This window comes from Chaetodon auriga, chromosome 19, assembly GCF_051107435.1.
Source record: "Chaetodon auriga isolate fChaAug3 chromosome 19, fChaAug3.hap1, whole genome shotgun sequence".
Taxonomy (NCBI): Eukaryota; Metazoa; Chordata; class Actinopteri; order Chaetodontiformes; family Chaetodontidae; genus Chaetodon; species Chaetodon auriga.
In genome coordinates, this window is record NC_135092.1 from 16,313,596 (window position 1) to 16,341,096 (window position 27,501).

The 27,501-nt window shown below is 41.8% G+C and overlaps 3 protein-coding genes across 4 annotated transcripts; 1 reads left to right on the forward strand and 2 right to left on the reverse strand.

Annotated features, from left to right (window-relative positions):
- Positions 1-70: 70 nt before the first annotated feature.
- znf532 (zinc finger protein 532) lies at positions 71-14,547 on the reverse strand. 2 transcript variants are annotated; one of them, XM_076758611.1, is made up of 10 exons: positions 14,277-14,547; positions 13,256-13,612; positions 6,986-9,353; positions 6,299-6,480; positions 5,074-5,250; positions 4,230-4,392; positions 3,670-3,972; positions 3,379-3,491; positions 2,602-2,740; positions 71-2,502 (listed from the first exon to the last, which is right to left on the reverse strand). In XM_076758611.1, exons 3-10 carry the CDS (start codon positions 9,320-9,322, stop codon positions 1,999-2,001), a joined length of 3,918 nt encoding a protein of 1,305 aa, XP_076614726.1. In that variant the 5' UTR covers positions 9,323-9,353; positions 13,256-13,612; positions 14,277-14,547; the 3' UTR covers positions 71-1,998. The 2 variants fall into 2 exon arrangements, with proteins under 2 accessions (XP_076614726.1, XP_076614727.1); XM_076758612.1 differs by lacking the exons at positions 13,256-13,612; positions 14,277-14,547 and adding an exon at positions 11,849-11,963.
- Positions 14,548-19,513: 4,966 nt separating this feature from the next.
- grp (gastrin-releasing peptide) lies at positions 19,514-20,850 on the forward strand. Its single transcript, XM_076757283.1, has 3 exons — positions 19,514-19,667; positions 20,309-20,544; positions 20,645-20,850. Exons 1-3 carry the CDS (start codon positions 19,514-19,516, stop codon positions 20,696-20,698), a joined length of 444 nt encoding a protein of 147 aa, XP_076613398.1. The 3' UTR covers positions 20,699-20,850.
- A 1,264-nt stretch (positions 20,851-22,114) lies between these two features.
- rx3 (retinal homeobox gene 3) lies at positions 22,115-25,237 on the reverse strand. The gene is made up of 3 exons (XM_076758772.1): positions 24,804-25,237; positions 24,176-24,411; positions 22,115-23,358 (listed from the first exon to the last, which is right to left on the reverse strand). Exons 1-3 carry the CDS (start codon positions 25,057-25,059, stop codon positions 22,909-22,911), a joined length of 942 nt encoding a protein of 313 aa, XP_076614887.1. The 5' UTR covers positions 25,060-25,237; the 3' UTR covers positions 22,115-22,908.
- Between the last annotated feature and the right edge of the window lie 2,264 nt (positions 25,238-27,501).

The window sequence follows — 27,501 nt, forward strand, 5'->3', positions numbered from 1 at the left end:
TTTTTCCCACTTCCTCCATAATACAAACAGGTCCATATAAACATGAATGATCACGAGAGGATTTGTGATATATTTCCACAGAGGAGAGCTGATGTCTCATGTGCAGTTGACATCAGATCTTGCCCCTGGCAGGTTTCATCATTTATTGACATAAAGAACAGCTTTGTACACAAGCGTTGGAAATTTCTAAAAACAGCAGCAGCAGCAGCAGCAGCAGCAAGACACATTCTAATCAACGAACAATTCACAGACTGCTTCTCACATGCAGTTTTACAGTGCGAGACAGTTAAAGTCTTATTATCAGAGTAGAAAAACTACTGTCCAAAACTGAATGATAATATCTTTTTTTTTTTTTTTTGGAAATGCTTGGACCAAAGAAAGCAATGGAAAACAATCTCACAACTGTCAGTTACTGTTCATATAATTGAACTAGTCGTCTTGTATGAATAATTCCGTTTGCAGCCAAGTGTACATTCGTAGAAGGTTTTCTTCAGTTTTTCCCAGTGTTATTCCTGTCAATAATCATTCGTTATCGTTTCACATTAAACCAAAGAACCACAAACAGAAGAAACAAGACGGAAAATGATAATGTTGATGTTAGTTCTGAAAAACAGGGTCATTCCAGCTTTATTTTTATGGTGCTGTAACAACAGATGATGATAATAATAAAAGTTAAGTGCGTTGTATCATATATTTTAAATATTCAGGTAAATAAACTATTTTTTAAGTGATTTATAATCACAAAGAGCTGCCATGTAGTGTTAAGACAGGATTAAAACATAAAAAAGTTTGACAAACATTTATAAAAACAAATTCAAATTTGGCCCATATATTTTGAAATCTGTTATTCTCTGATCTGAATGTCTCTGATATTAAATGTTTAATATAATCATCCAAAAAACTGGGAGCTTTAAATGTACTAAAAATGGGTTTTTATCTTTGTCTGATTGTCTGAAATCTTCTGATATGTAATGTGATTTCAGCTCAAAATTAATGCAAAGATTTAGATTTAAGATCAGTAGCTTCAGGATGTATTAGGTTTATTGGCTCAGAGAGAAATATTAGTTATCCATGAAATTAAATTAACTTAAAACACAGAGAGTGTTTGATACCAATCTTCTACTCAGCTTTTTAGTTGAATTTGAAGACCTCAGGTAGGGGTAACCTCTACTGTACCGGGAGAAACCTAAAACTCCCCAAGTTTTATATATTTTGTCTTTCAGACATTCGTTGGACATTAGCAGCATTGAAAAATCAGGACACTGCTGACTGTATGAGGATTAATCCCATTGCAACAATATATTCATACATTATCTAGTCCTACCGAGAAGACGACAATGGAAACTGTTTAAAATAAAAAAAGCTCTTCTATAAAAAAGATCTATTCAAGGCCTATAGAAACATCTATGTGTGTACAAAAAACTACCTTGTTCCATTTAATTAAAGACACATAAAGTGACTTTGACATATATTACATATTTTTGTGTGTATACTGTATACATTTTGTAGTACCCTACATGTACATTATGTACAACCCCAATTCCCAAAACGTTGGGACACTGTGTAAAACATAAAGAGAATGTGACAATTTCCTAATCCCTTTTGACATATGCTCAACTGAAAAGAGCACAAAGACAGTATATTAAATGTTTTTCCTCTAAAAACACCTGTTTTTACCATTCCACAGGTAAACAGGTTCACTGGTAACAAGGATAGGATAGGCAGCAAGGATGGAGCGAGGTTCACCACTTTGTGAACACATGATTGGTTAAAGGATATTACCACATGGGCTCAGGAACACTTCGTCAATCCATTGTTGGTAAAGACAGTTCCTTTGCAAGTTTACTTTTTGGACAGTCCCAGATGTTTTGGAATCGGGGTTGTATATGCAGCATAATCGCAGCGAGTTGAGATACTGTAGGTTGTCTGCAACAGTTTGACAAAAGTTTAAAACATGAGTGTTTGCTTTAGGTGGAATGGTTTAAAAATGTGTCCCTATCACTTCTCAGCCACACTCAGTCTCTTTGACTTTATGAACGCCATCCCATGTGTCCTCATGTGAGTATTCAGGTTTCCCTCCGTTTCAAACATCTTCCCACACACTTTGCATTTGGTGCTCGGTGTCCCGTCGTTGTTCTCGTCTGTAACGTCCAGCTGGTTCTCTCTCTGACTCTCGTCGTCGTCCTTGCCCCGTCCGTTGTAACGGGCGAGACCCTGCGGCTCCTTCAGCCGATGGACGATGAAGAGGTGTCGGGCCAGCGAGCGGTGGGAGGTGTAGCAGAAGCCGCACTCCTGACACTGGTAGGATGAGCCATCAGACTTGTGCTGGGGAATGTGCTCGTGGAAAGCCGTGATGTCCTCACTGGTGAAGCTGCAGACGGCACACTTGTGAACTTTAAGGATGTTCACCTTGAGCCTCTTCAGTGGCTGTGAGTCGGAGCCCCTGGAGTTCAAGCATGGAGGCCCCTCATCCTCTTCTGGTTTCCTTTTGGGGCTGAGGGTCTGTAGAGAAGAATAAAATGATGAGTTAAGAATGGCAGGAGAACCATGAAAGTCACTTCACAAGGAGCACTTCCTGCTGATAAACGTGTGTCACAGTACCGCTTTCTTGTCAGGTGAAGCCTCCATATTATCAGGGTTGGTTGTCTTCCCCTCTTGGTCTTTGGCTCCATGCATCAGCTGAATGTGCTGATCCAGCAGCACTCTTTTAGTGAACGGCTGACTGAGAGCTGGGCAGTGCCTTTCAAAGAACAGAGAAATAACATACAATTTTCTGATGTTTTAATTATTAAGCAGTATTTAAGAGTTTAACTTGCATTACACTGCATTGGGGCTGCTGCAAGGACCCAATGTACGCCTCCTGAAATTTGTCACATCACAGTCTGTAGCCATGGCACCTGTCTATGACTCCTTATCGATAAATGGCTCATTAGTATCTAATATTCTGGAGCCAATCACTTTCTCCTCCGCCATCTTCAAAGGAGAGACTGTCCACCAAAAAAAAAAAACTGCTGTCTTTTCATGTTTCCTCCTAATGATCATTGTTGATTTCTTGGTATAATGCAATGATTGTTTGCTAGCTGTAACAAAGTGGTTATTATTGTTACCATGATGACAAAGGTTTGCTAATCATAACCAAGTCTTTTTGGGCCTAAACCCAACCAAACCTTAATCATACTGGTGTAGGTCAGAAAACAGTTTTATCTCTGATAATGTGATGTTGTCCTGCCACTAGTCGTGTCAGAACGGAGAGCACATGTTCTGATCACTGTGTTGTGTTGTTGTTGAAGACATATATGTGTGTTGTTCTGAGGGCATGGAGCAACAATGTACCTTGTCTGTAAATGTGGAGGAAACACAGTAGGTGTGTGTACTTACGGACAGGTGTAGACCTTCCGCAGTCCCTTGTGTTTGAGACGGTTGTGTCGGCAAAGACTGTGGGAGGAGCTGAAGGACTTGTCGCACTGTCGACAGGGGTGTTTCTTCAGTATCTGCAATATAAGCAAGAATGCATCATACCTTAAACTACTATTATTTGACAGCTGTAGCTAATATAGTCAAAAATTCTGAATACTTCTTCCACAACTATAGGAGCATCACCTCTCCAAATTTTGGTCCCTACGCAGAATGATCAATCAGAATGAATGAAGAATGATTTCAGACATTCACCTTGCCATGTTCGCGCCTCATGTGAGCCACAAAGGCCTCCCTGGAACTGAAGAGGTTATTGCATTCCCCACATGTGTATCCTGAGCTGGGAGGGTTCTTGAGGTCTGCTGAGCAGTTAGTGTTTGTTTTCTTTAGCGGTGAAGGTGAAGACTTCTTTTCTCCCTTGTCTTGACCATTTACATCTTTGTTATTATTATTACTGGGACTGTTGCTACTGTTAGAGTTAGTGGGCTTGGTGCTGAGAGGGAGGTTGATGCCTAAATTTGGTGGACCCTCGATGGTCCTCAGGGTTCCATGGATGGCCTGCAAAGAATCCACACATGCAGAGTGAATTATGCCTAAGAAGTTTTAAAGTACTTGTATTTGAAACATTTCTAGACTATACTTTTACTTATATGATTGCCTTGAAAAATGCAATACCGTGACACATATACCTATTCATTAAGTCACAGCATGAGGTTTGATTTCAGAGTTAATTAGAAGTTCGACACGACCAGGTTTACAAAAAAAAGTGGTTATTATTGTCAAGCATGCCTAAAATAACGCCTTCGTATGCCCACCTTGATGTGATCCAACATGAGCTGTTTCTGTGCGTAGTGCGTGGAGCAGTCGGGGCATTTGAACACTGAAACTTTATGATTGATGATGTGCTGATCGAAGTGCGTGTAGAGCAGGGACTGCAAAGTGAACACCGTATCACACATGGAACACTTATAGATCACCCTGAAAGACAAAGGAAAACCTCCTTAAGTAAGCACTGGGAGTTTACTGGAAAATGTGTGAGACTCAGTTTATCTACAGAGAAAAGAAATGTGAAAACTGAAGTGTTTAAAGAATCCTGGTTATGTTGGATCAGCACATTGAATACTGTTACTTAATTTTAAGCTCAAGACACAACCAGGGCTAAACCCACCCAGTGGTACTGCCCAAGAACACCTGCTCCTGAGCTCCTGTATCCTCAGGAGTGCTGATGATGGACAGTATGCAAGTCAGTGAAAGGTTGGCATGTGGAAAAAACAAACCCAAGATAAGCCACCATGTCTAAAGCCCACAAATCCTGCTACTGATGAAGCAGCGAGGATGATTTTCCTTAGAAAAATGAATTGGCCATGGGTATTAAGTTATATTGGCGTGTGCCTGTGTGAAAGGAAGAGTGTGTAGATGTGCACTATACATGAGAGGCTGACAATTATTTGAGGAAAACCTGTGCATTACGTGTGAATTGGATACTGTTTTCTTTTAAGTATTACTATATTGGACTTGTACACTTGCAAAAACAACTACAGTATATGCTGCTGAATTCTGTCTTCATGCAGAAAATACAACATAAATAGTTTAGATTAGCATTTTATATAGATGATAAAAATATGTTTAAAAGAGTAGATACAGCATTTGAAGACCTACTTGGGCTCTCCTGCCTTCATTCCTGGATGCTGTGTGTGTGCATGAGAGTGTGTTCCAGGTGCAGACTTGAAGGCCATGGGGCAGAGGGGACATTTATAGAAGACCTCACAGTGAGTGCTCTGGATGTGGGACTTTACAGTTGCAGCATCAGCGAAGATCACACTGCAGTGGACACAGCTGGAGGGAGAAGGAACAAGAGTTCACAAAAGTCAGATTTAATTAAGATTTTATCTGAGCGACGGTCAATTTAACCTGACAGAAGCACTAAGTTTGTCTTTTACAATTTACTTGATTGGTGACTCTAGGTGCGCAGTCACTGTCTTGTTTAGAGTCTGTTGAGTATCAAACTACAGCCTGGAGATGGAGATCTAGCATAAACACTGGCAACAGGGAAACAGCTATTCTGGCTCTGTCCAGTGGTAAACAAATCTGCTTAGTAACACCTTTAGAGCTTATTAATTAACATGCTGTGTATAAGTGGGCATTTTTTTTTTACTTTTGAATAGACTCAGACAAGCTGGTATGCTAAGCTAAACCAGTGCTTGCCGAGAGTAGTTCCAGTCTTGTCATCTGCAAGCAACTGAACATAATTTCCCAAACCATTGAACTATTCCTTTAAGAAGATTTGGCATGCTTAATCTCTCATTTCAGGCGGTCTTTGTGCACTCTGGTTTGAATGTTGAAGTTAAAATCAGTCATGTTCCTGAAGCTCAAATTAGCTAAAACATACAAAATGATGTGTCACATTTGTGAAGTTGTTACATATTGATCTGCAGTGAAAATGCAACAGACAACAATGTAATAATATTACAACAGTGCAGACTTTACTTTTGACTTAAGATTTTTATTTTCATAACATTTTGATAGACCAGACTCATAACTGAACAATAATTGGTCAGAGAATGAGTTTTCAGTTTTGATGGCTTGTATCTTCGATGACTCCACATAAAAATTGGGACTATCCAAGTTTTTCCCCATATGTTTCATGGTATCGCTTTCAGTGATATAGAATTGTCAATCTGAGTTCCACACAGTCTAATAATAACTGTAATTAGAAATGATAGTGGCACCATGAAAGAAAAGCTCGAACAAGAGGCACTTACATCTGAGTAAAGCCGCTTAAAAGGGAAGAACCCTGCTCAGTGGTAAATACCATGAATTTGTTTTCTATTCAATTCGACTATATTATAAATAAATGTTATGATTGCAGTTAAAGTAGACTGACCGGTAGCCAACTCTGCGGGTGTAGTGCAGGCAGTTCTTGGTGACATGTGACTGGAAGTGGACAGAACGGCAGCTGGCTCCACACTCGGGGCAGATGTAAGGAGACTTGTGCTGGTGGATTCTCTGGTGCGACAGAAAACTGCACTGATTCGGGAGAAGCATTTGGCAGATGGTGCATGTTTTCTATAGGCACAGGAAACAGGAGATAAAGAAAATCATTAATTGCATTTTATCACAGCGCTGTATTGACATTATAGGTTATCTTTACAAAAAGGTTGCTGTTCATACGCTCTAATATACAGTTAATTCAGGTCAGCCAAATTAAAAAAATAAAGTTAAAAAAATTTCTCACATCTAGTGCTGTCTGCTCATTCAGATAATTTTGGGTAAATTTAGATGGACTACTGGCCACTAGGCAATTCTTAAATACAGAAAAAAAAAACAAAAAAAACAATATCAGTGTCATTATTGTTTCTGCAGCTGTTAAAGTTTTAACAACTTGGGGCACTATTGTACTTGTACCAAGCTGTAGAAGTGCCCCGACTGTGAGTCGAGTAACATTGTCAGATGGACTTCTGGAACCAGAAGTCCCTAGAATAGCTCATCCACACGGTGCAACTCAATAGCACACTATGCTATGTTAACCAATAAACTTAGCATAAGTCAGAACTCTTTTGCATACACACACCTGCTCACTGGACTCTGATGCTTGCTGATAGTGCATAGCTAGCGAGCTGTCGTCCTGAAACATTTCGTTACACTCCAAGCACTTTAGGCTGTGCCTGCAGAGCTTCGATGCATCATCCTCCAAAGGCATGGCAGCCACAAGAGGAGCGCTGCATGGGGCTGCAATCACTGCAGTTTGTGACCCAGCACCAACAACTCTTCCAGGGATTTGACTAGTGGATGCTGGTGCTTGGGAGGTGGAAGTGGTGCCAGTGATGTTGGGTGGACCTGATGAGGGTGATGTGGTTATCATCTGATCTGCAGGGATGGGTTTTAGGATTAGATGTGAGCACTGCATGACGACCCCTTTGTCCTTGTGGCCTCTGGCATGAGACAAGAGGCTGCATTTGTTGTAGAACACTAGACTTTTGGTACAATGGTTGCAGGTGACCTCGATCCGCACGCTGCGACGTTCGTAGTGCTGTGTCAGGCTCTTCTCAAGGGCAAATGAATCTCCACACTCCAGGCACTTGTAGCCACGTGAGGGTAGAGAGATACAAGCTGAAGTTGGTGGAGAGAGATTTGGGACATACACAGGGACAGGATTTATGCTACTCAGGACTTTATTGAAGGCATCCACTACAGAGCTTTGAGAGCTAGTGAACACCTGAACCCTAGAAACTTTCTTTGAAGCCCGGCCAGCGAGAATTGTTTTCTGTTTGACTTGTGATTGTTGATGCTGTGGTTGTTTGGGGGAGGACAGTGCCTGTTTAAGATCACAGACACTTGAGGATAGAGTCTGAGGCAGAAGATTGAGGTTACTAAGATGTACTGTCTTTGGCACAAGTTTGGCATTAGCCAGACTGGAGGCAGGTACCATGACAGTCTGTTGCTGGATGGCATTGGCAGCTTTCAAGATGGCACTGCTGGCACTTTGCACTGATGCAGCAGGGATGACTGTTGCTTTGACTGTGGTGTTGTTAGCTAGCTTCAGGTTAATGACTTGGGAACCAGCTGTCTTGACTGCTGAGACAGGAAGGAAAGCTGTTGCCACAGGTTTAATTGTCATTTGCTTGGTTATTTCAATTGAAGGGCCTCCAGTTGTGGCTACTACTGTGGTTGGCAGAGAGTGCCTTGTGGGAGATGAGAAAATTGCACTGGTGGTTGCTATGATAGATGGGCTATTCTCTCCTTTTCTCTGACCCTCAGGATCAAACTCTGGTAGAACGCGGGTGACAGTACGCTTGATCTGGCCAGATGAGGTCTTGATTGTTTTGATCCTGACTTTTGGGATGACTGGGGTGGTGTCTGTGCTTGAGGAAGGGGAACCTTTGCTGCTCCCTTCACTGGTGACACTAGAGGGGCTGTCTGGTTGTCTTGTTAGCAGCCTTTTTGCAAACTCAAGGGCTGACTCCTGCTCATGTGGCTTCTCTGGAGCTCTGGCATTTTCATTGGCCTGGATGGATTCTTTCTGAGTTGCAGGGAAATCTGGAGCACCCAAGTCCGTAGTACTAGCCTTTTTGGCACTGAGGGCTGCTATCGCTGCTATACAAGATGAAAGTTTTGCAGAGGACTTGGCTTTGACTTGAGACACACTGGACGCATTAATAAGCCCTGATGATTCTCCAGCTTCCTTGCACTTTTGACTTTCAGACTTGATGACAGTTTCCTTTGCTTCCTCCTCAGGTAAGGTAGTGGGGTTGTTAGACTTGGAACCTACCGAAGTACCACTCTTGTTCTTATTGTGATCAGGTTTTTGGTCTTTGTTTGCTCTGGGTTTAGAAACATTATCCACTGAAACAGGAGGTTTGGGATTATGATCCTCTCTCGGAGTAGTGGATCTAAAGAATGACTGACCTCCTTGCTTGTCCATTGGGTCATCTACCTCAATTTTGTCATCGTCATCAAACTCTTCAGCACTGGAGATGGGGCTGAACTGATTGAAGGTAGATGATTGGTTGTTAACTGGCTGTCCTTCCTCCCTGGAAGCCTTCCATCCATTCTTGGTGTAATGAGTACCTGGAAGTATTGCGGGCACAAGACCATTATGAAGTCCATTGCCAATGGCAACGGATTGGGGTTGGGAGTGGCAGTGAAAATGCCCATGCCCGTCCTTCTCTGATATGGTTCCACCATGTTCACTTTTGTCTGTGTTTCGAATGTTCTTGACAATGACACTCACGCCAACATCATGTCCTGTTGAGGCATTGTGGGCCTCAACTGCACCACTGGATTGCTTGAGCTGTCCGTCCTGGTCATCGTGGTGGCCAGATTCAATAGCAGCTTTAGGATCCACCATGTCCGGGATGTCGAAGGCTGCCAGCAGGTCATCGAAGTCTGGCGTCTTCATATCTCCCATGGTCCTTCTCCTGTACTGATGAGGAGATCACCTGGGGAACACAAATGAAATGGAAGGATAATGAGTAATGTGAACTGTGTTCACTAGAGATCTTTTAACAATACGCTAATTAATGATATGATGAATTCTTCAACATGCTATAAGATAACACATTTTGTGATGAAGCTCTTCATGTGGTCTCTAGATTAGCTGTGTTTGTATCTGATTATTGAAGTAACAATGTAATTTAGCAATGAAAACATAGTTTCATGTGTTTCACTGTAGCAGATCAAAGATTGACTCAGTTTATTAATACAGTTGATTCCTTGTGATCTGGTGTTGAATGATCCAGTCATTTTTATTGCTAATTAGATGATAAGATGTCTTGTGTGTGTGTGTGTGTGTGTGTGTGTGTGTGTGTGAAGCTGGTACTTTGGGGGACTGATGAAACCTAATAATGTCCATCAATAATCATCTCCATAATGGATTGGTTTATTTTCTTGGAGGCATGAATTTTCTCAATAAATGATATTGCTTGTACTTGTTGTAAAAGCAAATGTGTGATGGATGGCTATACTAACATCATCCTAAATCCATCAGTAGTCTCAGACTTTAGCTTTAAAAGGAATAAATTCATTACATTTTTCAGGGAAATTCCATGTAATTCTCCCCAAAGTTGGAAGAGAGCTACACCAGAAAGACTAATTAAAACTAAGTAATATGATTGTGTTCATGAGTGTTTTGGCTTTTGAGTAGTGATCAGGTTTGAGTGTGACATTGGGGTGGATGCAAATTCCAGTATTTTTCTGTCGAAGTGCATTTATTTTATATTTGAAAAATGTGGACAGAAGTAAAAAATCAAATGGGTGTTGTATTCCAGACGGTGGCATTACATGAGTTCATGAAAGTGGTCTCTTGTTCATTATTGGTGGAGAAAGTTCTAGCTGTTACTAGTATGTTACTGTATCACATTGTGTATTTAATGTGTTATTTCTCTTTCAACAATACCAGAAAACCTCTTTAAAACAGAAGACAATGACAGAGCAACTTACTTAACATTTTTATAATTATAGATTTATTTTATTTGGGAAAAAGGCACAGAATTCATTATTTCTAAACTGTCCATATATTTTGGGAATTACAGCATGATTTCTGGTGGATTTAAGTCTATGCATGGAAGCATCATTCAGACTGAGCTTTTTGTGCTCTCCCATGTCTTCAAATCAGTCTACACAAGCCTAACTGACAAACAACATGCACGTATATGTACAATTATCCTATTTATGCCTCGTTTGTCCTTACACTGGGCAACTTCAACTGTTTCAGAAAGAAACAGCAGGGAACCACATCCTGGTCCTCACAGGAGGTAGATTTGACATTTTGATGACATTAAATGTGGGTATTCAGGAACATTTTCTTCTTCCCTCATTGCCTGTTCAGAATTGCTGTAATTACACAAATTCAAAAGGGAGAGAGGCAACAGTATACCAGTGTGCTGATCAAATCCATTTTTTCAGAGTTTTTGAGTACATATTTTCTGATGTATATGATCAGGAGACTGATGGATCTGGTCAAAATAATTAGTACAATAGAGAAGACGAGTGTACCTATCAGTGGACTGACACTCAGATCAGTCAGCTGGTTCTGGTGTGAATAAAAGATGTACGTAATAAAGATTTGGCTGAATGAAATATGAAGTATGTGAATATGATGACAGGAGGAAAGATCTAAAAATAGCCACTCCTTTAAGCGAGCATGTGTTTATTTATCAACAACAGCCAATGTTAATAGAACATGTCTTTGTTAGTTAATTCTGTAAGCACAATGTCTTATGCACTATTATCAGGCATCAGAAGAAGTTTGATTTCAGTGGGTTACAAACCAGTCTTTATTTTTTAATGTGAGCAAATAGAACATGATGGGACTGAGCTGCACTGTGTCTGGATGTGTTATGGGTGTTGGGGACAAAAGGCACAGCCATGGAGCTGCTCTGCTTGTACAGTACGTGCAGTTAAACCAGTACTGCTCTTTGATCCAAATGCATGGCAAACACATCTGCACACAAACACACACACACACACACAGACCCATATCATGTAGCCTCATATTTGGTTTCATAAAGCAACAATTCTGAATTCAATCCAGATGACGGGATGGTTTCAAGAATGAGGTAAACACAATGACAGAGAGAGGGAGAAATGGTATGTAGGGAGAGGGCAGCAGAGAAATGCAGTGAGGGGGGAAAAATGGCTGCTGAGCTGTGTGAAGCTGCAGCAGAGAGAGAGACAGGCCTGGTGGAAAGAACAGCTAGTCACAGCCATGACAGGCAGAGCAGCCTGACGTAGAGAATAAATGAAGGTTAAATCCAGACACATATGAAAAATACACAACACAGAACCCCTCGCAGCAACAGCAGTTTAATACACATGCATGATTACCACCTGGAATCCACACACACACACAGTGAAAAGGCTGCTACAATCTCAGCAAAGTGCATGTAAAATATAACAATGGTGGAAACATGCAAGTGAATCAGCCACTCCTCACCCTCTTGCCTCCGTCCCTCTCCAGCCACTAGCCAAACCTTCTTTCCTTCCTTCCTTCCATCCTGCAACAAACACAGCCACAACACTACTAACCCACAAAAAGCCATCCACCCCACCCTGTCTGAAAAAAAAAGAAAAAAAAAAAATGCTGTTTCTTCCCAACCAGGCAAAGGCCCAGAATACAGGGTCAGGTTACATCCAGGGATCTGGTGAGTGGTGGTGGTCCTGGTAAGGATCCTCCTTAGTCATTCTCTGCACCACTAGCAGCTCACAGACATACAAACAGACACAGATCATGCTCCAGTGTGTGTGTGTGTGTGTGTGTGTGTGTGTGACGGTGTGTGTGTGTGTGTGTGTGTGTGAGTGTGTGTGTGAGGCAGGGCTGCTCTGGGCTGCAGATTCATAGACTCCCAGCCAGCCACGTCCCCCTGCCCTCGTCCCTTCCCAAATCTCCCTGCCCCCTTCTCGCTATGAGCCGCACTGCATAGCACACCGACATCCAGCCAGCAGCAGCAGCAACAGCAGCAGCAACAGCAGCAGCGACAGCAGCAGCCGGGTCTGTGCCATGGTAGCCTGTGGCTGAGCTGTGAAGGGCTGCCATGGAGTAGTCTGAGCTATCTCTATCCCTCAGTGGAGCACAGAGACGGTATTGTTCCTGTCAGCCCTCCATCTGCCTCAAACCGGTTTCAGCTGGTTCCGGTCAGCCAACATAAAGCCCTGTGCTGCATTACGGCCTCAGAAACAGACAGGCAGAAGCAGCGAGCCCACCTCGCAGCAAACACTGCAACATTTCCCACCAAACTAGGTGTGTTGTCACATGGATTTAGTGAAACAGGACCACACATTTTATAGGCAGGTGGCAAAGAGGAGATACACTGCTCTGGTCGATTGCACTGCCATAGAATTAGGCCACAAAAATAAAAACAGCAGTGTACTAAATGATGGCATTTGGATGAGCAAAGTTACCTTGACAGAAAAAAAGAAAATACTAAAAATCATGCAATGTAAACAAAAACGTGAGCTAAGGTTGAAAGCAACTGCATTGAAAAGAGAGAGCAAATTTAGGCAAACATGATGGCAGTATAGAAGCTTAATCCGGTACCTTGGCCTGTCTCTCAACCAGATCCCACAGTGCTTTCACCTCCAGACACACTGGCAGCCTCTCTGACAACTACAAACTTTCATGTCGCCCCCAGCAGCCATTACAGCCAGCACTGTGATACAAAGACAAGGAATGTAAAATGCCCAACACAGACACTCTGCCATGGGCAAACACAGGCCACTCATGCACCTCCCTTCCCAGATTTCCATCACACAGATGCCACCCCTGCCCACATATGCCGCCTCAGAGACACACATAAACATAGACATGCACGTTCATGCATATATAGAGGTAAATGTGGCATACCCTTGGCAGATTTTTTTTCCACTCTGAGAGATAATCAGGAAAAAAGTCTTCCTGTAGAGGCCTCAGCACCTGCCTTTACTCAGCCCCAACCATTGCAGCCCCCATCCTCCTGCTCCTCCTCCCCTCCCCCTTCTCCCCACTCTCCTTCACTGTGTCAGTCCTAGATCTTAGTCCCAGTCCAGGCCTCGTTTTCTCCTGAAGCCCCCGCCACCACCTCCACCACCACCGCTACGGCCGTGCATGAGGGGACGGATGGAGAAAGGGGGCAGTGTTCAGCAGGCGAATCAGGCCTTTTGTCTCTGTCTGTGCAGGGGGGTGAGGGGACTCTTCATTCTGGCTCCAAAGCAGCAGCAGCAGCTGGTGCAGAGACAGAAGAGAGAGAGAGGGAGATGGAGACAGAGGGAGGTGGGGGAGATGGAGAGGAAGAAAAGGAAATGAGCAGGAGAGGAGTGTAATAAGGGCTTAAATATGCACACCATGTTCATATTTTAGGCCTGTGCCATAGCCATATATGATCGAAGTGCATAAGATTGTCCTGACGAGCAGGGCTCGATCCTGCACATTCTCCTTCAGGGATCAATAACATTATTCATTAATAACATGATCTATAAATAGCCGACGCCTCTGTTTAGGCCCAAGTGTCCATTTGCATGCTATGTATGCCAAGGTCAACAAGTCCTGTGTCTGCTTTTTTTTGTCTAAGATGGAGGTGTCGCAGACTCTGATGGCAGTACAGCTTTTTATTAAGTCCACAAGATAAAAACATGCACAAATTCATACTTTCTAAAAGCAAATGACACAACAGAGACACTAAGAGCACCATTGTGACTGACCCATGAAGAATTGTAACTCATTCCTCTGCTGTGTCACAAATGCAGACGTGATTATCCTGATTCATTTAGCCACGTGCAGAACTAACACATCACTAACAAGGCAATCAAACAGTAAAAAGATGACATCACATTACAGAAGGTGTGTTAGATAAACAAAACACAATCAAATCAAGTATTTCATAACCTACCTGGGAGAGTGCAGAGAGAGGCTTTCAGCTGAATAAGGCTGTCTCTCTTTGGCCTGCTACCAGTCCTTGATACATCTGGCAGACCTCTCAAAGGCAGCCATGAATGCTGCAGCATAAACTAATTAGCCCTCATTATGATGGACCATGCCAGATTTATTCAACAGACAACACAAATGCATTACATACGCTGCAAAGCAGTTGGATTTGTGCAGAAATATCATAAAAGGCCCTCATGGTGCCTCCTGCCTCTCGACAGTGTGACAGATTCAGTGCAGGAGAGGAGGCTGAGGTTGCTGTGCTCCCCACCCCGAGCAGAGGCACGGTCACATGACGTCACGTTGTCTCCATTCATGTCGGCTCCAGGCAGCAAAGAGGAGCTGCTGCCAGCTTACCGTCGCGTTCGATTTCCGGAATTTCCTGCGTGAGATATGCATGTTTGAAAGATTAAGTTTTAATGGAAGCAGAAATGTGTCGTTGAGATCGCAATATGATTGTGGATGCAGATTAGTAGCAGTAGTATTATTGCTCAGATTAACCATGTTTAGTATTTTTTAGCTACATAGAAAGGGCTTGATCCCAATATTAACTTCCTCAGATCATGTTCAATGAAAGGCTGCAAAGGGCAGACGTACTGGGCGTTTTCCTGATTGTCTTTGGCTCCATTTAAACCAGTGTCTCCCAACCTTTTTGCATACAAGATAAGGCATTTGTAGGGATGTTTTGCATTTGGATGATTTGTAGAGGCAAGAAGTAATCATATCCAGTATTTTACAAGAAAACAGCAAAACATTTGACGAAAATCAGCAAATTCAGCATAACTTTGCTTCCTTTGGGTTCCAGACCCTCAGAGTTTAAAACCACTCATTTAAGACATTTTAACCCCACCGCCTCACAAGTGGGTTCGTCATTACAGACTCCTGCTTTGCAGCCAACCATTGTTCAAACCCACAAAACTTTATTTCAGATTCTAGTGGAGATCCCAAAGTTTCCACAGATACCAAGATGTCAGGTTGAATTTTGGGGGGAAGGACATGGAGTGTTGAATATTTCACTCGTATGGCTTTAATGAAGAGCTGGAATGAGCTGCTTCTTATGATACAGTCAACAGTGTGGAATAAGATGCTTTTTCCAACCTTAGGGACCATATGAGAGGAAAGCTGGATTTTAAGGAGTTAAACCTGCGCTGTAAGCAAATAGGCTTTGGGGTTCAATGGATACAACAAGGTTTCTTGAATAGCTGCATATTCTATATCAAAACAACCAATTTTCAAACACCAGAAACAGCCATTCATATGCTCTCTCCCTCTCTGCCTCTTGTGTCACAATATACAAGTAAACAACATGTTTCTTTAAATCCCAGCGCTACCTTTGAGGTCTGCGATTGGACAGCTGCCAGGTGATTTAGTCAAAACTGTGACGAACGGCACAGACCTCATAATGGCAAAGTGTCCTGTTAAATTGACATTTTCTGGCTGAAAGGCCCTCCTGAAAATGGCTTTTGCTTTTCATAAAACCGGTATTATTACAGTCATGACATCAGCCATCAGAACACTTAACGTATCATGAGTATGACATTTGAAAAGAATGAATAGTCTGAATAGAAAATAGGGAGGGCGTTATTTTCAAAGCTCAAAAACAGAGATTTTCAGCATGAGATCACTTATCGTTCACTATGTTGTACATGAAATATATAGCAAATTAGCCCAATGAAGCATGTCATTTTACAATAATTGTATTATATGTTATTCTTATTTTACAAAGATGATAACAGCATAACTAGATAATAAAGATAGTTATAGAGGTCAGTCAGTATAATTAATAGTTTCATGCTTTTTGACATTTAACAACACATAATAATACACATACATATATGTATGTGTATATAATATAAAATTAAAGTTACTCATGCAGCTTCCATCACAACACATGACTCATAATTGAAAAACATTGTCTGAGTGCTCCTTAAATTCACCCCACAGTGCCATCTGCTGTCTCTCCTCCCAACAAATGAAGTTCAGAGTAAACCAGCTTTTTCCTTTTAGTGACACTTTCAGTGGAAGTAATGCACAAGCAGTGGATGCCAATGAATGGAGAACAATAGTTTTTCATAATGAAACTTTCCCAGCTCACTGTCTTCAGTCAAAAGAATATAATTACCAGCGTAGACGTGCAAACTGCAGAATGACGCAGCCAATCAAGCTTATTCAAGCTTTCTAGCCATCCTAGGTTTAATTATGTGGCCTGAAATGACTTCAGCGGTCTCTGGTGCATGTGATCAAGGGCTGGCAATCAGACATGAGAGGCTGCAAGTGAACGGGTGAATGAGTGGGTGAACGATTAAGAACTCCTCGGCCTCTCGGTATGCAGTCGCCTCAAGCTCACGCCTTTGTTGTACAGTGTTGGACAAGTGTTATTCATTTCTTTTTGTTCACGGTGCAAGAAAGGTGGAAATTCACCTGTGTAACCTTCAGCAGCATCGTCGCTTCAGAGTTTTAAAGTTTAAAGTCAGTATGTTTGTTTCAAACTTTTGTTTCAGTGGTGCGTTTAATAGTCCTGGAATTTCGTGATTTCTCAAGACTTGGTGCACGCAGGATCTTGTTATCTCGCATAAAAGTAAACCAACAAATATTTCAGATGGCACTGCTCTCTGTCCTACCTGGTGCTGCCCTTTGACCACAGGTGACTCATCCTGTTTCGTTAAGGTCAACCCTGGACGAGGATGCGATTCGTTACGAGCCGGAGATGCTCTCTAACATCCTGCTGGGATGTGTTTGTTGGGTTGTGATGTGGCGGTACCCAGAGGAAACCTTCAACCTTTTCAACACAAAATGTTACTTACCTGCGTGGACTCCTTATCTGTCCTCATCTCTTCTCTCCCCCCTGCAATATGTCTGTCAATAGTGCCATGAAAGGGATCAGTCAGGTATGAGAATTTCACACAGGACTGCTTAATTCACACTGTTGACCTTTCCAGAGGGACAAACACGCTGTAACAAACTGTACAGAGACACGATACGTATGCTGCATTGTCAAATTCTTGTAAATGAGCACACGACAGCTGCCGCCTGCTGCAAAAACATTCATCATCGTCTATCATGACATCTTGTTTCGCAGTCAAGTTCAGCGTCATTTCCTCTGACAACAGGGTGATGTGTAGAAAACCGAATGGGATCGAGTGAGCGAGGACATCTTATTTGTGGCGGCACAACAGACGTCACGACAAAGTCATGATAAAAGAATTTGTTTTAGGTGTCTCAGAATGATCTGTGTTCTATTTTCTGTTCTGTTTCTGATTCATTCATTTAATGAACTGTTTTCTTATTTGCTGATAATACTTCTGCAGTTTTACTCATGTAAAATTTTCATTGTGCCTGTTAATAGAGTATTTATACACTGTGGTATTACCAGAAGTGGAAAGTAACAGCAAATTCACCTTAAGTACTGTACTGAAAGGGATATTTCAGTGGTTTAGTATTGCAGATCAGTAAAGTTGAGGAACTCAGAAGGGAATGGTCACGAATCAAGAGACGGTCGTCTGAAGATGAATGACAGCATCAGTTGATTCAGCGCGTGTCCCCAAAACGACTGTTCACGTTCAGGTGATGAAGCCCTCTAGCAGCCGTATTCAACGAAGGAAAGGAGGAAGTCAGGTGACGTCGTTACAGAACGACAAAATCTGCAGAGGTACAGGTTATCTTAAAATGATCTGTTTTCCAACAGTGATATTGTAAAGGTTTGGGAAGGCACAGGCGGACACATGTTTGACATGCAAGATGTGACACAGCAGCTAAAAGACATGGTGCCGCTAGTTTTTTCAGTGAGTTTTACAGTGTTTTCACCCAGAAAGGGCCGAGCTCGTCTTGATGGTGTATACACCTCTCATCTCTCTTTTGGTTAGACCTTCACTGCCTGGTAAATGCCAATTTGTAACAGACTTCCTGTTAAACATGTTGACCTTGATGACATCATCAGGGTTGTTTTCCAAGACTGGAACACATCAGACAGCTGTTTTCACAGGCTGGGTGGTTCTTAACCATGGCTGGTGAACAGATCATCATCACACTTGACAAAAGTTGTTTAAAGTCTTTTTGTTTCTCCAGATGGAGATCAGCTGCCTCGAGTGATGTCACTTGAGGCAGCGTCAGTCGGGCCAGGAGGCGCTCCTCAGCTCTGCCTGAGGCGAGCAACTGCAGGGTACATTTGCCGCTACTAGCATAACCCACCTGAATCTCTGACTGAACTGCAGTTGCATTGTGGGTAATGTAGGCAAAAGGTTTTGACAAGACCAGACAAGCCAAAGAGAAATCTCTGACTGCTGCATCCATTTTGAGTTTTTTCTTTAAACTGTCCAGTTTTTTGGTACTTTGAGTACTTTTTTCTTTCTTCCACTGCATTTCAGAATAAAGATTTAACCTTTTACTCCACAAGACTACCTGACAGCAGTAGTTTCTACCTTTTTAGAATTAACACTGAGGACTTTATGAAGTATGGTATATTCCTGTTGATTAAACTGTCTATAAGTAGTAGAGTAGTAATAAAAATTAGCTCAACCAGCTTCAACATTAAAATGCTCCTGACTTACAGTAAAAATAATCGAATTACAGGACCCTAAAGACTCTGAAAGGGCAAATTCTGCACCAGTACTTTTACTCTCATCGCCTACTTTAAGTATATTTTTCTGATGATACTTAACAATTCAAGGTTTTTTCTCTTTCAGACAACTACTTTTTTCCTTCAGTGAAGGATCTGAATACTTCAAGCTTTCCACCACGTTTGGTGAGACGGAAGCAATTAGTCAGAAGTCGCGTCCATCATCGTGAAATGACGCTGACACCTCCTGCAATCACCCTGCAATCTCTGGACAAATAATAGCCGGCAATAGGCTAATAATTACATGCTATAGATGATCATTTGTCATCGCCGCGCTCTCATCCCGACGCTGGCTCCGCGGTACTTTGAAAAACAGCCGCTGACGCACAGCTGCATCAGGAGGAGCGTTTAACTTCCATCATTAGCGCTTCTGTCCAAGACACCGGCAGAGAAACTTCAACAAGTCTGCAACTGGAGCGCCTTCTCCCCCCCTCCGCGATATCACTTCACGGCAGTAAATAAAAAAAAAAAAAATAAAAATAAAACACCCGACTATGGTGGAGATTTTCTGAAGTTAGATCAGGCTGATTAACTGCATCTAAGGATTAACCCACCGCTGTTCAGAGCTGCCAGTGTCCCCTGATAACATGGGCGGAGAGTGCGCGTGCTGCTCAGGGACCTGCAGACCAGTGTGGCCACTTTTTCTCATTCTGGCTTCAATCCCCTGCATGTTGCACTGCTCAGAGAGTCCTGCAGCAGCTGCTGGCAAAATGTATCCACGCGGCAACCACTGGGCTGTAGGTAAGAGAAACTTTACATTTTCCATTTAATTTTAATTTCATTTTTCTAGTTTAATATTGTTTTTGCTTTATCCATTTGGTAAATATGCACCATGATTGGCTCGAGCATTTAAAGCCAATCATATTGTAGGATATTATATGTAAAAATACAGAAATATATGAAGCATATTCTGCGTAATGTAAAGCTTTATTTTGCTATGTCAACATATATTTGCTGACTGCTAAAAGCAATGACATTTATGATAAATAAATAGAAATATTTCTAATAATCACAGTAATGCAGTGACCTGTCTTATCTGTCTGTCAGCCCTAACTCTCATTTTACCTGGAATAGGTTGATATTTTTCTCATCTTCAGTTGGAGAGGCTCATGAAAGAAAAATAATAATTAGATTCTAGTAAATTGAATTAAGATAAATTAATCAAACACCTCTTTTAGATGAGAAAGTTTCATGGGAGATATATATACTGAATAAATTACATTAGGCATTTTCAAACCATCCAGGCTTGCATTGTAGTGAAAATATGGATTTTATTTACAGGTTAATAAACATGATATTGCCTGTCACAGCGCTGTTTAAACCTCAGATTTACAGATTTATTTAGGAACAGTTCATGCATCCCGTTATATCCAACTTCACAGGTCATTTGATGGGGAAGAAGAGCATCGAGAACCTGCCTGAGCTGCAGGGGATGAGCAGTGACTACCTCACACCCTCAGAAACAGCTGGAGCCACGGAGCTGCACCAGTACGAGAGTCTGATGGAAGCTCTGATGCAGCGAAAGAACCAAAAACAGAAGACGCCACAAACTGCAGACAGCCTGCTCGGCCTGCGCAGCGGCTGGAGGGAAGAGGACAGAGACAAATACCTCAGAGAGGTCAGTTTGCACCTTCTTCTTTATCTTATCAGTTTTGAACATTTTTGGAAATAAGATGTTATGGTTACATGTGTTTCTCCATTTAATCACTGCATTATAGATGTCAGACCTGCTTCTTCTGGCTTTGAAACTGCAAGACAGTGACTCCACCTGAATGCAAGACGAAGTCTGTGTCATTAACTTCTAAACGTGCCCTGTAATCACACAACCACACTGTTTAATTTCGTCTGCTGTCAGAACACGCTGGAAGCCCAACAGATTTTGTCACTAATTTCTGATTTGCATCTCGTGCTGCAGCTCCATTGCAGGCTGACATGACATGGTTATAAGCTGAGAATGCTGAATAAATTTAACGTTGTGATAACTGCATTGTGGATGTCTCATCGTGCTTTACACGCCGCAAGTGGCCTTATATTACTTTTATCATACGCTCCTGTTTTTCTTTGAAAACAGGTACTGCAACGCTCAAAGTTCGCCCCACGCGCACAGGAACCAGTTTGTGCCATCAGGTGGCGCACAACATCCACTTTGAGAGCATCTGTAGGCTCTGTTACATTTGGAGTAACTTACCTGTTAGGTGAAGCATTAAGACTTGAGATGATCATAATTACTGATGACAGCAGATCACCAAAAGCAGTTTATGTTCAGTTCAGTGAGTTTTGATGCTGCTTTTTCGCATCAGAACAAATAAACACAAACACACCACAGTGTCTATTCAGGGCAGCGTAGGACAGATGATGATGGGGGCTGTTATTAGCCCTCATGGGTTGCAGACAATAAGAAATGCTAATTGAAACAGTTTGGTGACACACATGTTTTTCCTTTAAAGCCAAGGGAAAGTTTTCTCTTTTGTCCTCTTCCCTCATTTGTTACGGATGATTGGGGAACAATGGAGGTACAAGCCAATTTCACCCCGTCATTATGAGTCTAATCCCAGGAGCGAATGGGATAAAGTTTACAGGAGCTAATGAGGAGGAAATAAGAGGGTTGACAAACTCATTCTGTAAAACAGGGAGGAAGCTCAGGAGTTTAAACTCCTCTTAAAAACAATCTCTGTTCCTATGAATGCATCTTTAAATGGAGTGATTCAGATGGGAACAAACTTGATACCGTAAAGAGATCAAATAATTTTTGTCCAAAGTTGCTTTTTCATTGTAAAGTGTGGCCCTATTTGATCCCATAAGGGACAGCATTTTAGACTGCATTTGCAAATTCACGTCACTATTTAACACCAGAATAATTCTCAAAAAATTCCCGTCATCACTAGTTTTGCATTTGGTGTTAAAATTAAGTTTTACTGGTTTAAAAATGTTTTTGTTTTTTTTTTTTCCTCCAAAATGATGTTCGTGGAATCCACCACTAGGGGGTGCTGTGTTCAATATATGTCTCAGTGTGGCTGAGCCTTCATCCACCTCCACTCTGCAGCATGATTAATGACGCTTTAAATGTTTTTTTTTTTTTTTTTTTTACATAAATGTGGTATTGACAGATCAACAGGTCACGTAGATGCTTTTCTCCTATATATTTGCTTTTTCCGTCACAGAAAACATGATCAGCCACTATTGTGTTTATGGATTTTACATACAAAGTTTATTGTATACAGAAAATAATCACATTCGTTGAATCTTTCATTTGAAGACCAAATACCAGCATGGGGATGAATGCATGAATCAAAACAAGGAGTTTACAAAAGTAGAATAAATAGTGATGGATGCTCATGGGCTCTGTCATAGTGGCAACATAACACTGGATAAAGGTGGGCTGAATGAATGAAAACGCTTCACAGTAAACACAGCTGGCAGAGAAGATGAAGGAGAAGAAAACCATCAGGTCATCAGTGTTCATTAGTTTCATATTTTACAGGAGTTTCACAGTTAGTGTCACCGATTTTCAGATCTTTACGTCCCCTCGTTTGGCTTTTCTAAGCAGCATACAAACATTAAGAAATGGCCATAAGAAATTAGCTGGAAGGACATTTGTGTTTATTAATGTAAAGTATTTGTCAACAACTTCTCCTTTGACAACATATTTCTATATTAGTCTTTCTTTGTGATGTTGTCGTTATGTTTATACCTCAGCCTCCACTTACAGGCGGCCACAGGAGCAGCCAGTTATTGGTAAATGCATTAATAAACACTTATATCTGCTTACATCCTCACTCGACCATTTATTGAATTTTTACATACTGCTTAAAGTGTTACCCTTACAAATGACGAGGATGTCTCTGATCCAGGACTGTAGATTCACTCTTCAAAGCCAAAGCAAAATAAAAATCCCTTCAGCGCGAGGATGAGGTCCGGTTTTAAAAAGATGCAGTTCGATGTGTTCTGAGGTCTCGTGTCCATCTTAAACCTCCACTCAGCATCACCACGTCTTCCCAATGGACTGAATATGTTCCTTGGCCTTCATCCTCAGTGAGGCAATACTGGAGTTCCTTGGATCAGTTGAGCACTGGTACACCGGGGGCGGGGGGCACATAGAGCCCATGTGGGGCAGGTGAGGGCCGTGTCCCAGGGCCGGGGAGTTGAGGAAGGAGGCCGGCAAGGAAGAGGGCATGGAAGGGGGAGGAGAAGGGGTGTAAGTGCCCGGGAGGCCCTGCGAGCATGTGATGAAGCCCGGGAGGGACTGCAGGGAGGTGGAGGTGGTGATCGGGGTGGAGAGCCAGGGGTCCAGCTGCAGACTGGAGCCCAGGGAGCTGGTGGGAGAGCGGCTGAAGGAGAGCAAGGAGGAGGAGGAGGTGTCCTGGAGCTTGATGGAACTCACCTCCAGCTTCTCCTGCCGACGCCACTTGGCCCGGCGGTTTTGGAACCACACCTGGAAAGAAAGAAAGAGGAGGATTTTTATTTTCAGTTCAACTTCAGTTCAAGTAGAACTTTATTCATCCCTGCAAAGGCAACAGGAGCTCACCACCAGTCAGCAGATCATAGACAGGAGGAGAGAGAAAAAGACTTTTACAGCTGAAAACATTTTAAAAAAGTAGTCTTTAATATATGTAATATAATGTGTGAAAGTATTTAAATATTTAGAAATGTGGAGGATGAGAGTGTGATAGATATGAATTCAGCTATTAAATGAAGCACTTTACATGAAATTGCGTTGCTATAATAAAGTTTAAAATTCAGTTTCTCGCCATGTTAAATGAGTGATACTTTCCTGAATCAACTTAAAACTTTTTGTAAATAAATATGCCTCTCTTTAAAATTCAGATAAATAAAGTAGCTTTTTGTTCTCCAGCAGCAAACATAAAACTTTCCATCACTGATATAGAAAACTTAACTGTAGACAGAAGTTCGTATCTGTGAATAACAGGCTGTAATGGAGAAAATGAAATGCCCCCACAAACAATATAAGGAAATGAAATAAATTTCGATTTTATTTCCTTATTTGATGTAATCTAAATTTCAATGCAGACCTATAAGGGTGTCGTTTTGGAAAGCTTTTTTGGCTTTCATTCTGTTTCAATACAAATATTACAGATGTTTTTAGTGTTTATGTGAGGAAATAATGCATAATGTCACAAAATTATAATAATCACAGCAGTCATGAATGCCTGCAGGCCTTTGGGCCGAACATACACGTGCAGAATGGGGGAAAACAGGCGATGGAAGCGGTCATGTCTCTGCGGACTCACCTGCACTCGGACCTCCGGCAGGTTGACCTTCAGCGCCAGCTCCTCCCTGCTGTACACGTCCGGGTAATGCGACTTTTCGAAGGCTCTCTCCAGTTCGTGAAGCTGGAAGGTGGTGAATGTGGTTCTGTTCCGGCGGTGCTTCTTCTTGGGGTTTTCATCGTCGGAGAGTTTGCCGTCTCTGTCCGGTGAGTCCGGGCACACCGACGCTTCAGCGGCGCTGCTGGCGCAACACACACCTGCGGAGGAGGCACAGTGTGTGGAAGAGAAATGAGTTTTGGCCAAGTTGAAATATGCTTACTACAGTCGAATTGTGACGGTTCTAAGTAATGTGGCTTGTTAATGTGTTATTTTTTATTTATTATTGATTTTTTTGCGGAGTTTTAGGCTACAGTCTGTACAATCTGCTGAAAGTTAAGAGACTTTGCGCGGCAGCAAAAAAAGTACACCTCGGCCTAATTAACGAAAAAAATAATAAAAATACTGTATGATTTCCTTGAGAAAGGGGTAAGAGCTTACCTAAACACTTAAGAAACATAAAGACTTAACTCTACATGGCTGGATGTAAGTATATGTTTGTCTTAAAACGGCTGATTTGAGACTGGGATTTGGTGAAAACTGGCCGACTTACTGTCAAAACTTTCTGAGGAATGACTTTTCTTCATGGGGGTCACAATTACATTCCGCTCAGCATCTTTGACCAGGACCTTTTCTGTCATACTGAAGGAGGCTGATTTGTGGAAGATGGTGTCCTCTTTGAATCCCAGTATCGCCTCTATGCTGTGAATGGTGGACGGGTTGTCCCCCGGGCTCTGGACCGAGCGTGCGGACGGAGACAGGCGCTCATCCATCATCATCACTTGGGATGTTGATCCAAGAAGCCACATTTGTCGGTGAAGTCCAAAAAAAAAAGATGGTCAAAATTAGACACAGTCCAGTTTTCTATTCGAGTTAATCGCCGTTGTTGTGTTTGGCAAAGTTGGAAATTTCAAATCAGCGCCGAGGGCTTTTGGAAAACTTGCGCACGGGATTTACGCACCAGTAAGACCGCCTTGCTCAGTGGATATGGAGCATCTTCAGAGAGGGCTTTTAAAGTAGTGCCTGCTGTAAGACCCCCTGCTCATGCTGCACCCCCGCTGCACGTCAGAGAGGGGACGTCCTGTTGGATTTGGCCCTGGATTTAGGGGTAACTGTGCGCCCATGCAGGCACCAGCGCACACCCTCCCTAACTCCTCCCCATCTCAAGTGCATCAGTCAGTGCTGGCTCTAAACCGACTTACATAAATCTTAAAACCATCTTTCCACTCCTCCAGATGTCATGTTCATGTCAGTCTGTGAAAAAAGAGGAAGATTAGGCCCACAGATTAAGGTACAACAAAATCATAATTACAAGATTTCTGGTCAGGACACGGATTGCAAGATGACAGCTTAATATTTAATCAAAGCGTCAAGATATTGTTGCCAAACCGCATAAACGTTTCATTTAGTTAAAAAAAATGATTTGTTTCATTGACCCATAGGGAAAAACATCCACCTCCTGACACATGTTGACCCTTAAATGGTCGTCTTTGGTCTCATTAGAAATCAATTAAATCTAATGAGTCATAAACCAGACTTTAAGTATGAGGAGTTTCTTTAAGCAGCTTCCTATAGGTGTTCAGTCAAAGAGGGTGACAAAGCCCAAACAATAACAAATTTGGGCTATAACCACTTAACAGCAAACAAAGATTGACAGCAGTGTGGTAATCCCTCTTAAGGGGATTACATTATTTTACTTAAAAGAGTTAAAACCCCTAAAACTATTTAGCTTTTCCTAATTACAGAAGGTGACCTTATCCTTTGTTTGCCTGAGAGGGGGGGTCAGAGGGAGAGAGATGCTAACTGAGCACTGTTTTAATTAGCACCAAAAGCTTGTGGGGCAGTCGCATGCAAAACTTCATTTCAACACTGTTTAAAGGGGCTGTCTTGTTTTCTTGTGTTTGCACTTGAAGAGCTCTGCCAGTGTTTTATGGCACACATGGCCCACAGAGCATGATGATAAGTTCTTAGGCTTTTAGTGAAGTTTAATTGATTTTGAACCGGTTCTGTTTTATTGTTGAAATGTCAGTGGTGTTTTGACCTGTGAAAAAAAGCTGAACGCTGCATTTCTATCTCATTGGCTCGATACTGTTAGTTAGCCTTGAAAGCTGCACGCACACAGGCTGAATGAAGCCTTTGCATCAATACAATGACGGCCAGTGTTTACAATACCACAATACCAGTGAAGAGACGGCAAAGACAGAAAGTATCTTGCAGGTTTCTTAAACTTTTTAAAAAAGTGTGTGATAAAATGATGTCAACGCAAACGTAAAACTTTTCCAAATCTGAGAAAGATCATAGCATTGACCACTTTTGTCCGCTATGATCATCCAAATCCAAATTAGAGACTGAGGCTTTAAATGATTAGTTAAAACTGGGATCTTTGCTTATTGCCTTGCCAAGAGTGAGATGAGGAGATTGATGCCACTCTTATACATGCTGTAAATGTGAAGCTACAGCCAGCAGCTAGTTAGCTTAGCTAAGCATAAAGACAGGAAACTGAGGGAAACAGCTAGCCTGGCCTCTGTCTGAAGCTAAGCTAGCAGTCTCCTGGCTTCATATTTACCGTACAGATACCGGATGAGACTGTTGTTAATCTCCTCATTTAACTCAGATAAGTTTATTTCCCAAAATGTCTGAAGCTACTTTACACTTTGAGGCAAAAACCCAAACCATACGCCCCAAAACACACATACGCATGAGCTAAATGACTTTACATACGTATTTCATCCATTTGTCCATTGCTTTTAGCTAACTTTTTCAACAGTTTTCCAAATACTCTTAACTAACTAGGCCTATTTCAACCGTTTATCCATTATTTTTAGCTAACTGCTAACTTTTCAACTGTTTAGCTAACTAGGCCTATTTCAATTGTTTATTCAGTTATTTTGGCTAGCTTTCCTGTTTGTCTATTACTTAACTATCTCTACAGTTTGTCCATAACTTTTAGCTAACTGTCCATTACTTTTAGCTAACTGTCCATTACTTTTAGCTTACCATTTCAACCGTTTATTCAATTATTTTGGCTAACTACTGGTTTGTCTATTACTGATAAGAAAATAATTTTAAAAAGTAAAATAAACCAGTTTGTTTATTACTAGCTAAGTATTTCACCCATTTGTCCATTACTTCTTGCTAACTTTTTCAACTGTTTATCCAACAACTTTTAACTAACTAGGCATATTTCAACAGTTTGTCCAGAACTTTTAGCTAATTGTTTCAACCAGTTAACCATTATTCTAAGTGAACTC

Bases quoted from the DNA above. Each gene is read 5' to 3' on its own strand.
- rx3 (XM_076758772.1), bottom strand. From the start codon at position 25,059: ATGTGGCTTCTTGGATCAACATCCCAAGTGATGATGATGGATGAGCGC. The intron at 24,412-24,803 runs GTAAGTCGGCCA...CCTCCTCCGCAG, and splicing joins TTCCTCAGAAAGTTTTGACA to GTGTGTGTTGCGCCAGCAGC. The intron at 23,359-24,175 runs GTGAGTCCGCAG...CTTTCTTTCCAG, and splicing joins TGCCGGAGGTCCGAGTGCAG to GTGTGGTTCCAAAACCGCCG.
- grp (XM_076757283.1), top strand. From the start codon at position 19,514: ATGGGCGGAGAGTGCGCGTGCTGCTCAGGGACCTGCAGACCAGTGTGG. The intron at 19,668-20,308 runs GTAAGAGAAACT...CCAACTTCACAG, and splicing joins CGGCAACCACTGGGCTGTAG to GTCATTTGATGGGGAAGAAG. The intron at 20,545-20,644 runs GTCAGTTTGCAC...ACTGCATTATAG, and splicing joins GAGACAAATACCTCAGAGAG to ATGTCAGACCTGCTTCTTCT.
- znf532 (XM_076758611.1), bottom strand. From the start codon at position 9,322: ATGGGAGATATGAAGACGCCAGACTTCGATGACCTGCTGGCAGCCTTC. The intron at 3,973-4,229 runs GTGGGCATACGA...GATTCTTTGCAG, and splicing joins TCATGTTGGATCACATCAAG to GCCATCCATGGAACCCTGAG. The intron at 2,741-3,378 runs GTAAGTACACAC...GTTCTTTGAAAG, and splicing joins CGGAAGGTCTACACCTGTCC to GCACTGCCCAGCTCTCAGTC.